This window comes from Asterias rubens, chromosome 3 (assembly GCF_902459465.1).
Source record: "Asterias rubens chromosome 3, eAstRub1.3, whole genome shotgun sequence".
NCBI classification, from domain to species: Eukaryota; Metazoa; Echinodermata; class Asteroidea; order Forcipulatida; family Asteriidae; genus Asterias; species Asterias rubens.
The window spans coordinates 796243-809095 of record NC_047064.1 but is presented as its reverse complement, the minus strand read 5'-3'; the positions used below and the strand labels follow the sequence as shown (position 1 = coordinate 809095).

Below are 12853 nucleotides of genomic sequence, written 5' to 3'. Positions count from 1 at the left end.
CTTGTATGAACTTGAAACTTCTCATGAACATCAACCTCGGTGAGTAGACGGCACCGCAACTTTTTTGGAATGGTGACGTCATTGATGACGTCATTACGTTAAATAAACGTGAAATAAACCTTAAATAATTAGAAAAATCATATCTTCAAAACCAAAAGAGCTACGTTCAAGATTCTTTTTTTACATAAAACCTCTTATAAAGATCTACAAATGCGGTGCACAACGTGACCCCATTTGACCTTTACTTCCGGTCGAAACCGGAAGTTAAAGTAACAACTCATGTTATTTTGGGCTCTAGAGCCTAAGTGAATAAAAATATGAAAAAATGTCCAATGCATAAAATTTTTTTAAACTCAAGAGCATTCTAAAAATATAATGTGTGACGTCATAGCTACGTCACAACGAAAATGGTACACGAGGTCGAAAAAAAAATTATTTTGCTATCTCAAAAAATACAGCATGTACGGACTTGAAACTTACCACGTACTTAGACCAAAGCGTGTATATGACAAAGAACAAAATTTTGAATGATGACGTCATCGATGACGTCATTATATTAAATTGAAGTTTTTTATTAAAATACTCATATCTCCAGAATCAGATATGCTACATACGTGATCTTTACACCATATGAAAGGTCATGAAGTATTAAACAAATCTTACACAGGGTGTGACCCCATTTGACCTTTACTTCCGGTCGAAACCGGAAGTAGTAGTTTGTTTTATAAAAAATCGTATCTGAATAATATTATTTTGTGTATTAATATAATAACTTAATTTTAAGGCCCTTCGACGATTCTACAAATGTTTACAATGTGTGACCTCATTTGACCTTCATTTCCGGTCGAACCCGGAAGTATAAGTTTGTACATACAAAATTGTGTATCTTATTAATGAAACGTGGTACATTAATAATCATTACATCAATTTTGAGCTCTCTGGCAATTCTATATGTTTTGCACAAAGTGTGACCCCATTTGACCTTTAAATCCTGTCAAACCGGAAGCTGAAGTTTAATATGACAAACCTTCATTTCTCCGTCTTCTTCTGCCTGAACGTTCTCCGCCAATTTTGAGAAAAACTGAAACTTGTATGAACTTGAAACTTCTCATGAACATCAACCTCGGTGAGTAGACGGCACCGCAACTTTTTTGGAATGGTGACGTCATTACGTTAAATAAACGTTAAATAAACCTTAAATAATTTGAAAAATCATATCTTCAAAACCAAAAGAGCTACGTTCAAGATTCTTTTTGTACATGAAACCTCTTATAAAGATCTACAAATGCGGTGCACAACGTGACCCCATTTGACCTTTACTTCCGGTCGAAATCGGAAGTTAAAGTAACAACTCATGTTATTTTGGGCTCTAGAGCCTAAGTGAATGAAAATATGAAAAAATGTCCATTCAAAATTGTGTATTTTATTAATGAAACGTGGTACGTTGATGACCTTGTATTGACCTTTTCACCTGTCTAAACTGGAAGTTCTAAAAAACGCTTAGAAAAAAGGTTATTTAATAGCTATTCACTTTGTTTTCACAATAACACACAGCATAGCTCACTATCTCCCCAGTCAACTAAACTTAAAAAGTGATGGCTCGTTAATTCAGGCCAGAAATCCGAACACCTCGAATTTGTTATCAAACAAATTCTTATGTCTAGTTATACATGGGGCTGATGGTGATCATAATGATAAAAGTCTGTTGTCGATACACAACCGCCCACTTATATTCAACGGACCATGAATCACGGACCATATTATGCACAAAATAAAATATTCAAAAGAATATCCATATAATAGATTTGTCTGGTGTATAAACTGATGTCCCAGCATTGGGATTTTCGTGTATTTTTGCTAGATTCCTCACTCCCCAACCAAAGTGACTACAAAACGTCTCTAATGGATAACAATGGTATATTTCGACATGGTTTTTTTCCCAGCAAGAGTTGTGGGGCCCATTTTCTCTAGTATTTATTTTTATCACACAACTAGTGTTCCCTTTTATGTTTTATTATGACGTTGGGTATTTTATTTATCTGTTTCATTTAAATATATGGTTAAGTTTTATTTTACGCTAACTGTTTTTGTGTTTGTTCTTCCTGCAAATTTGAGTTGTTTTGCCGTTACATAAGATTACACCCACTAAATAGAATTGCTCACATTGCTTTCTTCGTTAGAAAAAAAGGGGGAGGGGGTCCGTACTCGTTAAGGTTTGCTTTTATGGGTCCCTCCATCCCCTACATGTGTTTTGCATTGATTTTTAATTTTTGTTTTCTATTATTGTACGATTGCATTTGCTTGTAATAAATTATTTATTACCTTCTGTGTAGACTAAGCAAGGCTTGCGCGTATTTGAACTTGCGGGACCATTATGTTCCAAACCTTATGGAGTTTTACGTGGGACATTTTGTTTCGTCCATTATTTTAGTTTAACGTAGTTTATGACCATGAATATTGTAAATATTGTTGGAAATGTAATACTATATAACAAAACGTATACAAGTAAAATCATTTCAACAACAAAAATCCTACTTTCGGGATGTCGACTTCCTGAGATAAATTATCACAGGAAGACGACATCCTAATTTTAGGATGTCAACTTCCCGAGATAAATTATCACAGCAAGACGACATCCTACTTTTGGGATATCGACATTCCGAGATAAATTATCACAGGAAGACGACATTCTTCTTTTAGAATGTCGACTTCTCGAGATAAATTATCACAGGAAGATGACAACTGACGTTTAGGATGTCGACATACCGAGATAAATTATCACAGCAAGACGACATCCTACTTTTAGGATGTCGACATCCCGGTATAAATTATCACAGGAAGACGACATCCTACTTTTAGGATGTCGACATTCCGAGATAAATTATCACAGGAAGACGACATTCTTCTTTAACAATGTCGACTGTTTGTAGTTATAAGACTCCTTGGGGATAGGAGAAAAATTCGGAAAAACCGTGACCTCAACTTGACCTCTACTTCCGGGTCAACCGGAAGTGGGACCATATCTCAAGAACTACTCAACCGATTTTCAATTTGTTTTCACTTACAGACTCCTTGACATTAATATTGACTGTGAAAACCCGTGACCCCATGTTGGCCTCTACGTCCGGGTGAACCGGAAGTGGGACCATACGCCAAGTACTATACAACCGATTTTCAATCCTTTTTGTTCAGTTTTATCCTCCTAAGGCATTACAAATAAACTTTGAAAATCCATGACCCAAATTGGCCTCTACTTCCGGGTCAACCAGAAGTGGCACCATATCTCAAGAACTACACAACCGATTTTCTATTTTTTTTTCAGTTACAGACTCCTTGGGCGTTAGAGATTAGCCTTAGGTTACCGTGACCCCATGAAGTGGCACCGCAACTCAAGACACTGTACAGTATTTTTCAAACTTTTTTTCAGTTATAGACTCCTTGGTAATTTTAACACATAATCAAAGCAAAAGAACACGGAACAGCTTTGTGTTTGTTCACAAACACCTAATGTCTAGTTAGCTGTTCCGATCCAGTCGGAACAGCTATTGTTTTCGTCGAGATTTTTATTATTTTTATTATTAGCTGTTCCGATCCAGTCGGAACAGCTATTGTTTTCGTCGAGATTTTCATTATTAGCTGTTCCGACCGTCCGTCGGAACAGGTATTGTTTTCGTCTAGATTTTTATTGTTTTTATTAGCTGTTCCGACCGTCCGTCGGAACAGGTATTGTTTTCGTCTAGATTTTTATTGTTTTTATTATTATTAGCTGTTCCGATCCAGTCGGAACAGCTATTGTTTTCGTCGAGATTTTTATTATTTTTATTATTATTATTCTTTGTTTCTCCCTAAATCCCATAGTGTTTGTACACGTTTTTGTGGCAGCCTAATCTCCTAAACCATAATACGAAAGAGTGAGTTTATTATACCAAATTGAAGCTTAGAACATAAGCTTAATTCTTATCGTAAAAAAATTAAAATTGTTAATTAATAAGCCTTAATTAAGCTTATGAATATCTAATTAGCAAACCTAGTTAACACCATATCTCAAAAAGTAGACCGCCGATCCTGAAACTTTTTTCAGCTATACACTAGTCAGGTCCTGTTAAGGTGATTTCTGACATAAAATTTCGGACGACGTCACCATGACGTCATTTAATGCACGTTTTGTGTCTGTGCACAAACACAATGGCTCTTCAAATCTATACTTTAAACTGGTCAAAAACACAATAACTTCGAAATAATGTATCTGTTAGTTTCCTAAATATCATATTATGTGTAGAAAAATACACTGATTCTAATAAGATTTGTTTCAGTCCATAAAAGCAATCAATGTTCGTCTATTAATTAATTAATCAATTAGAATCTTGGCATCATGTGTACAACGTAGTACTTCATAAATTGGGTGCAGTCACTTTCATTGCAATGTTTAAACATCTCTATGGCTCTTGCAACACACTGCGGACCTGTATGGGTTGAGGACTCTCGGGGAGAGTCTGAGAAGACGATGTCGTGATGTTTGCATCTTTAATTTGTTTTTGAAAAATGGCAACTAGTAACTAATTAACCACATGACCCTCATTTGCATATTAAATTAGAAAATCTTTGCTGCACCATATCTCAAGAAGTATACAGCCGATTTTAAGACTGTTTGTTGCTAAAGCCTTTTTGGGGATTGGAAATTAATTTTGAAAAATCGTGACCTCAAGTTGACCCCTACTTCCGGGTCGACCGGAAGTGGGACCATATCTCAAGAACTGTACAACAGATTATAAAACTTTTTTCAGTTATAAACTCCTTAGGCATAAAATATAACTTTTGACAAACCGTGACCTCAAGTTGACCTCTACTTCTGGGTCAACCGGAAGTGGGACCATATCTCAAGAAATATACAACCGATTTTCAAACTTTTTTCAGTTATAGACTCCTTGGACATTCAAGATTAGTTTGAAACACATTTGACCCCCATGTTGACCTTTACTTCCGGGTCGACCGGAAGTGGGCCCATATCTCAAGAAGTACAAACCAATGTTGAAACTTCAGTTATAGACTCTAAGGCAATAAATATTAACTTTGGAAAACTGTGACCCTATGTTGACCTCTACTTCTGGGTCAACCGGAAGTCGGACTATATATCAAGATCTTCACAACCGATTGCTTTAACTTTTTCAGTTATAGACTCCTTGGCATTGCAGATTAGTCTTTGGTAGCTGTGGGCCCATTTTCACCTTTACTTGCGGGTCAACCGGGAAGTGTGACCTAATACCAAGAGCTACACAACTTTTTTGAAACCTTTTTTTCAGTTATATATTCCTTGGGCAATGAAGCACATAATCCAAGCAAAACAACAAGGAACAGCTTCGTGTTTGTTCACAAACACTTAATGTCTAGTTATTCTTTGTTTCTCCCTAAATCCCATAGTGTTTGTACACGTTTTTGCGGCAGCCTAATCTCCTAAACCATAATACGAAAGAGTGAGTTTATTATACCAAATTGAAGCTTAGAACATAAGCTTAATTCTTATCGTAAAAAATGTTAAAATTGTTAATTAATAATCCCCAATTAAGCTTATGAATATTTAATTAGCAAACCTTGTTAACACCATATCTCAAAAAGTAGACCGCCGATCCTGAAACTTTTTTCAGCTATACACTAGTCAGGTCCTGTTAATGTGATTTCCGACATAAAATTCTGGACGCGTCACCATGACGTCATGTAATGCACGTTTTGTGTCTGTGCACAAACACAATGGCTCTTCAAATCTATACTTTAAACTGGTCAAAAACACAATAACTTCTAAATAATTTATTTGTTAGTTTCCTAAATACCATATTATGTGTAGAAAAATACACTGATTCTAATAAGATTTGTTTCAGTCCATAAAAGCAATCAATGTTCGTCTATTAATTAATTAATCAATTAGAATCTTGGCATCATGGGTACAACGTAGTACTTCATGAATTGGGTGCAGTCACTTTCATTGTAATGTTTAAACATCTCTATGGCTCTTGCAACACACTGCGACCTGTATGGGTTGAGGACTCTCGGGGAGAGTCTGAGAAGACGATGTCGTGATGTTTGCATCTTTAATTTGTTTTTGAAAAATGGCAACTAGTAACTAATTAACCACATGACCCTGATTTGCATATTCAATCAGAAAATCTTTGCAGCACCATATCTCAAGAAGTATACAGCCGATTTTAAGACTGTTTGTTGCTAAAGACTCTTTGGGGATTGGAGATTAATTTTGAAAAATCGTGACCTCAAGTTGACCCCTACTTCCGGGTCGGCCGGAAGTGGGACCATATCTCAAGAACTATACAACAGATTATAAAACTTTTTTCAGTTATAAACTCCTTAGGCATAAAAATATAACTTTTGACAAACCGTGACCTCAAGTTGACCTCTACTTCCGGGTCAACCGGAAGTGGGACCATATCTCAAGAAATATACAACCGATTTTCAAACTTTTTTCAGTTATAGACTCCTTGGACATTCAAGATTAGTTTGAAACACATTTGACCCCATGTTGACCTTTACTTCCGGGTCGACCGGAAGTGGGCCAATATCTCAAGAAGTACAAAGCCAATGTTCAAACTTCAGTTATAGACTCTAAGGCAATAAATATTAACTTTGAAAAACTGTGACCCTATGTTGACCTCTACTTCTGGGCAACCGGAAGTGGGACTATATATCAAGATCTTCACAACAGATTGCTTAAACTTTTTCAGTTATAGACTCCTTGGCATTGCAGATTAGTCTTTGGTAGCTGTGGGCCCATTTTGACCTTTACTTGTGGGTCAACCGGGAAGTGTGACCTAATACCAAGAGCTACACAACTTTTTTGAAACTTTTTTTTCCAGTTATATATTCCTTGGGCAATGAAGCACATAATCCAAGCAAAACATCACGGAACAGCTTCGTGTTTGTTCACAAACACTTAATGTCTAGTTTTTATTATTATTATTATTATTATTCTTTGTTTCTCCCTAAATCCCATAGTGTTTGTACACGTTTTTGCGGCAGCCTAATCTCCTAAACCATAATACGAAAGAGTGAGTTTATTATACCAAACTGAAGCTTAGAACATAAGCTTAATTCTTATCGTAAAAAATGTAACAAATTTTAATTAATAAGCCTTAATTAAGCTTGTGAATATTAAATTAGCAAACCTAGTTAACACCATATCTCAAAAATTAGACCGCCGATCCTGAAACTTTTTTCAGCTATACACTAGTCAGGTCCTGTTAATGTGATTTCCGACATAAAATTCTGGACGACGTCACCATGACGTCATGTAATGCACGTTTTGTGTTTGTGCACAAACACAATGGCTCTTCAAATCTATACTTTAAACTGGTCAAAAACACAATAACTTCTAAATAATTTATTTGTTAGTTTCCTAAATATCATATTATGTGTAGAAAAATACACTGATTCTAATAAGATTTGTTTCAGTCCATAAAAGCAATCAATGTTCGTCTATTAATTAATTAATCAATTAGAATATTGGCATCATGGGTACAACGTAGTACTTCATAAATTGGGTGCAGTCACTTTCATTGCAATGTTTAAACATCTCTATGGCTCTTACAACACACTGCGGACCTGTATGGGTTGAGGACTCTTAGGGTTCGACTAGTCGAGACGATGTCGTGATGTTTGCATCTTTAATTTGTTTTTGAAAAATGGCAACTAGTAACTAATTAACCACATGACCCTCATTTGCATATTCAATCAGAAAATCTTTGCAGCACCATATCTCAAGAAGTATACAGCCGATTTTAAGACTGTTTGTTGCTAAAGACTCTTTGGGGATTGGAGATTAATTTTGAAAAATCGTGACCTCAAGTTGACCCCTACTTCTGGGTCGGCCGGAAGTGGGACCATATCTCAAGAACTATACACCAGATTATAAAACTTTTTTCAGTTATAAACTCCTTAGGCATAAAAATATAACTTTTGACAAACCGTGACCTCAAGTTGACCTCTACTTCCGGGTCAACCGGAAGTGGGACCATATCTCAAGAAATATACAACCGATTTTCAAACTTTTTTCAGTTATAGACTCCTTGGACATTCAAGATTAGTTTAAAACACATTTGACCCATGTTGACCTTTACTTCCGGGTCGACCGGAAGTGGGCCAATATCTCAAGAAGTACAAAGCCAATGTTCAAACTTCAGTTATAGACTCTAAGGCAATAAATATTAACTTTGAAAAACTGTGACCCTATGTTGACCTCTACTTCTGGGCAACCGGAAGTGGGACTATATATCAAGATCTTCACAACCGATTGCTCAAACTTTTTCAGTTATAGACTCCTTGGCATTGCAGATTAGTCTTTGGTAGCTGTGGGCCCATTTTGACCTTTACTTGTGGGTCAACCGGGAAGTGTGACCTAATACCAAGAGCTACACAACTTTTTTGAAACTTTTTTTTCCAGTTATATATTCCTTGGGCAATGAAGCACATAATCCAAGCAAAACATCACGGAACAGCTTCGTGTTTGTTCACAAACACTTAATGTCTAGTTATTATTATTATTCGTTGTTTCTCCCTAAATCCCATAGTGTTTGTACACGTTTTTGCGGCAGCCTAATCTCCTAAACCATAATACGAAAGAGTGAGTTTATTATACCAAATTGAAGCTTAGAACATAAGCTTAATTCTTATCGTAAAAAATGTAAAAATTGTTAATTAATAAGCCTTAATTAAGCTTGTGAATGTTTAATTAGCAAACCAAGTTAACACCATATCTCAAAAAGTAGACCGCCGATCCTGAAACTTTTTTCAGCTATACACTAGTCAGGTCCTGTTAATGTGATTTCCGACATAAAATTCTGGACGACGTCACCATGACGTCATGTAATGCACGTTTTGTGTCTGTGCACAAACACAATGGCTCTTGAAGTGTAAACAAACCCAGCTTTCCGAAACATAATTTATTCGATTAAAATTAAATTACATGTTGTACACTTCCCAAAACTGCTTTAGATAAGATATATTTTATTGATGGTCATTTTAAAAGCATCAGAACTTATAGAAACAGTGTAATTATTTAAAAAACCTGTATTTCCGGGGAATTTTTTTCAAAGATCATGGGTACGGCGTAAAACTTGATTTGAATAGTCAAAATTGTAAAAACTGTTAACTTGACTAAGTCCTTATCCCACTTTCGACCGGTGTTATTGCGTTTTTTTGTTCAATATACATAGATTTCTTACGGTCACCGACTAGCACAAGTCTAAACTTGTTTCCAAAATTTGACAAGCCTGAGCATGGTGCGTCGTGGACCGGGTTCATTTCAGGCGACGAGCGTGGACGACGAAAATAGACCGCCCGGGATTTGGAATTATTTACGGGTAAAGTCACCTTGTTCAAGCCGGGGACCATTTGCCTAAACTAATTCCAGTATTTCGCGTTACGTTCGGAAATTAGACCATGACAAACAAAAACTCTTTGACAGGAATACAGAAGCAGAGATTTTATTATGCTGACGTTTCTCTGGTGGTTGAGTGGCTCAGTTTTATAGAGCTGCTTATAATAAACAGGCAAAACATTTTGCTTTACAAAATTGCAGAAATTGAGCAGAACACCTGGATTCACAACTTGAACATGAGGCATGGTTAAGCTGCTTTTTGTGTTTAAAAAGCTATTATGTAGTTTGGTCCTGGGCCAATGGCTTTTAAAGGAAAGAATCGCAGCGCTTACGTAATCAGGGAACTGTGCTTACGCTAAGCGTATTTTACAGCTTAGCCGGGAATGTGTTCTTCACGTCACAATTCGCATCAAAAAATTTGCTACAGTTGACTAATTGTGCTCAACTCCTGCGACACTTTCACTGCGAAAACAGTGACTTAAAAATTTGATTTGCATTCGCAGGAAAAACCGTGCTTTACTTGTGACAAAAGTAGGCAGGGGCGACTAGTGTGCTTCAGTGTTAAAGTCGCAACTACAAATTATTATTTGAGTCGCGACTACTGTTTTTCTCTACTCCGTAATAATCGTGTTCACACATCGACTACAAAATTTGTCCCGACTACCTGTTTGGTGAACCAGTTGTGTTGCTTACTACTATTCGCAACATAATTAATATTGCCCTTGCGGCATAGCGGCACAAATCTTGAGAATCTGTACTTTATCTCGACAAGTGTCATAGTTAGGTTTGAAGTGCGACTAGTCGAGTAGTAAATTTCACTAGTCACACCCATTCGCAACATAATTAAAAATTTGTCCCGACTACCTGTTTGGTGAACCAGTTGTGTTGCTTACTACTATTCGCAACATAATTTATATTGCCCTTGCGGCATAGCGGCACAAATCTTGAGAATCCGTACTTTATCTCGACAAGTGTCGTGGTTAGGTTTGAGGTGCGACTAGTCGAGTAGTAAAATTCACTAGTCACCCATTCGCAACATAATTAATATTGCCTTTGCGGCACATAGCGGCACAAATCTTGAGAATCTGTATTTTATCTCGACAAGTGTCGTAGTTAGGTTTGAGGTTCGACTAGTCGAGTCATGATGGGAACTTGCTTAATGAAAAAGATTCAGTGCTCTGCAGAAGCATTGAATTCTGCGCTTACGTCAAGCGAAATAGACTGCTTACAGCAGGGATTTCTTTTGTTTGTGTGCTTCCAAGTTCGCACATTATTTTCCAACCTTGCACATCACAGTAAAGCGGAAAATGGTGATCGTAAGCGCAGACTTTGGTGGTCATGAGAACCATGTAATTTTGCCCTGTAAGTAGGTTTGGTAAGGCCTACACTTCAAACATGTAAAGTCAAAAAAGATTGTTAGTACATGAGGGGAAATCTTGTGAAACTGGTCCAGTTTGACTCTGCTTCACTGCGTAAGCAAAGAATTGACACATCAGAAGCGCGGATATTATCGCTTACTTAAAGCATATTTCACAGCTTAGCAGGGATATTTGTGCTTGTGCGCGGGGAAACTTATCATATGTAATCTTTGCTTTGAACTAATTTGTACAGATATTTCAGCGCCTGCACAGTAAGCGGAGAATGGTGGTTGTATAATAAATGGGCAGAGTTTGGTTGAAGCAGACAGAGCCATAAAACTGGGCCGTGTTCTATAGGGGAAATTATAGCTTGACATTTTGTGACAGTTTTGGTCTCTGCGACGTACACATACAAATACAGAGTCAGATACAGACATTACGGTGCAGAAATCGTGCAACTGAAATGGCTCATAAGAGCGCCCCCTATCGGCAGGAGTAGGAAAATAAAGGAGTATCCTACAAATTAATTATGTGTTTTTAAACACGTAAAATAATATCAAATGGAAGCTTTAGGATGTTTAGCTTAATTCATATCATAAAATATATTAAAATTATTTATTAATTAACCACCAGTGACCCTCATATGCATATTAATTAGGAAATCTTTGCAGCATCATATCTCAAGAACTTCACGGCCGACTTTTCAACTGTTTGTTTTTAAAGACTCCTTGGGGGTTGGAGATTAATTTGAAAAAACTGTGACCTCAAGTTGACCTCTACTTCCGCGTCAACCGGAAGTGTCACCATATCTCAAGAACTATACAGCAGATTTTCAAAATATTTTCAGTTATAAACTCCTTAGGCATAAAATATTAACTTTAAAAAACCGTGACCTCAAGTTGACCCCTACTATCCTGGTCAACCGGAAGTTGGACCATGTCTCAATAACTATACAACAGATTATCAATTTTTGTTCAGTTATAGACTCCTTGGGCATTCAAGATTAGTTTGAAACAACTTTGACCCCATGTTGACCTTTACTTCTGGGTCAACCGGAAGTGAGCCCATATCTAAAAAAGTACAAAGCTAATGTTCAAACTTCGGTTATAGACTCTAAGGCAATAAATATTAGCTTTGGAAAACTGTGACCTCAAGTTGACCTCTACTTCTGTGTCAACCGGAAGTGGGACTATATAACAAGGGTGGGACTACACAACCGATTTCATAGACTCCTTGGCATTGCAGATTAATCTTTGGTAGCTGTGGGCCCATGTAGACCTTTACTTACGGGTCAACCAGGAAGTACATGTAAGACCTTATAACAAGAGCTACACAACTTTTTGGAAACCTTTTTTTCAGTTATATATTCCTTGGGCAATGAAGCACACAATCCAAGCAAAACAACAAGGAACAGCTTCGTGTTTGTTCACAAACACTTAATGTCTAGTTTAATTGATTGAATTGGATTGAATTGAATTTACCGCTTTAAGTTTGAAGACGAGCCCAGCGCGGATTGATTCCACTATGGCCGGAGTACCTCCCTCTTCACGCTCCTCGATATTAGAGACGTACCGGTGAGTGTCACGAGTCACCTACAGTGAAGAAAAAGAAACACCAAGAATTCTCAAATAATAAACCCGGCTTCTGAAAATCTTTGGATTGTACATGGTTTATTTATGATTTAAATGAACAGTTACAGAACGCATTTTTCTTCTTCTTCTTTCGGTTGATCACTGTACTAAAGTGAGCATTGTGTATTGATGTTGTTGTGTTTTATACTCCCCAAATTACAAGGTATAAAAAAGTAAGGGATGTTTTACAAATTTAACGATTCTGCGTCTTCTTCTTCCCTCGTTTGAATATAACTAGTTTGATAGTTTAGTGACTTCAAGCCACTTGATGGTATTCTCATCGAGATCTCTGAGTTACTGCTCGCCTTGTGGTGGTCTGAAGTCTGGGCAGTCTTGAATGATGTGGATGATGATTATAGATTGATCATAAAACAGATTTTTAATAGTCGATCGGTTTTTTTTTCTGTAGGCCTAACTAAATCCTTTAAATAAAAGAGGTGTTTATTTTGTGGAAAACCTTAATGGAAAAAGTCGTGGGCCTAACC

General features: G+C 36.8%; 1 protein-coding gene across 1 annotated transcript in view; it reads right to left on the bottom strand.

Annotated features, from left to right (window-relative positions):
• Positions 1-12853, bottom strand: part of LOC117287960 — a 73091-nt gene that overhangs the window by 41682 nt on the left and 18556 nt on the right. Inside the window, exon 11 of the mRNA XM_033768623.1 lies at positions 12219-12329. Coding sequence (XP_033624514.1) covers positions 12219-12329 — 111 coding nt within the window. The remainder of the gene's footprint in view (positions 1-12218; positions 12330-12853) is intronic.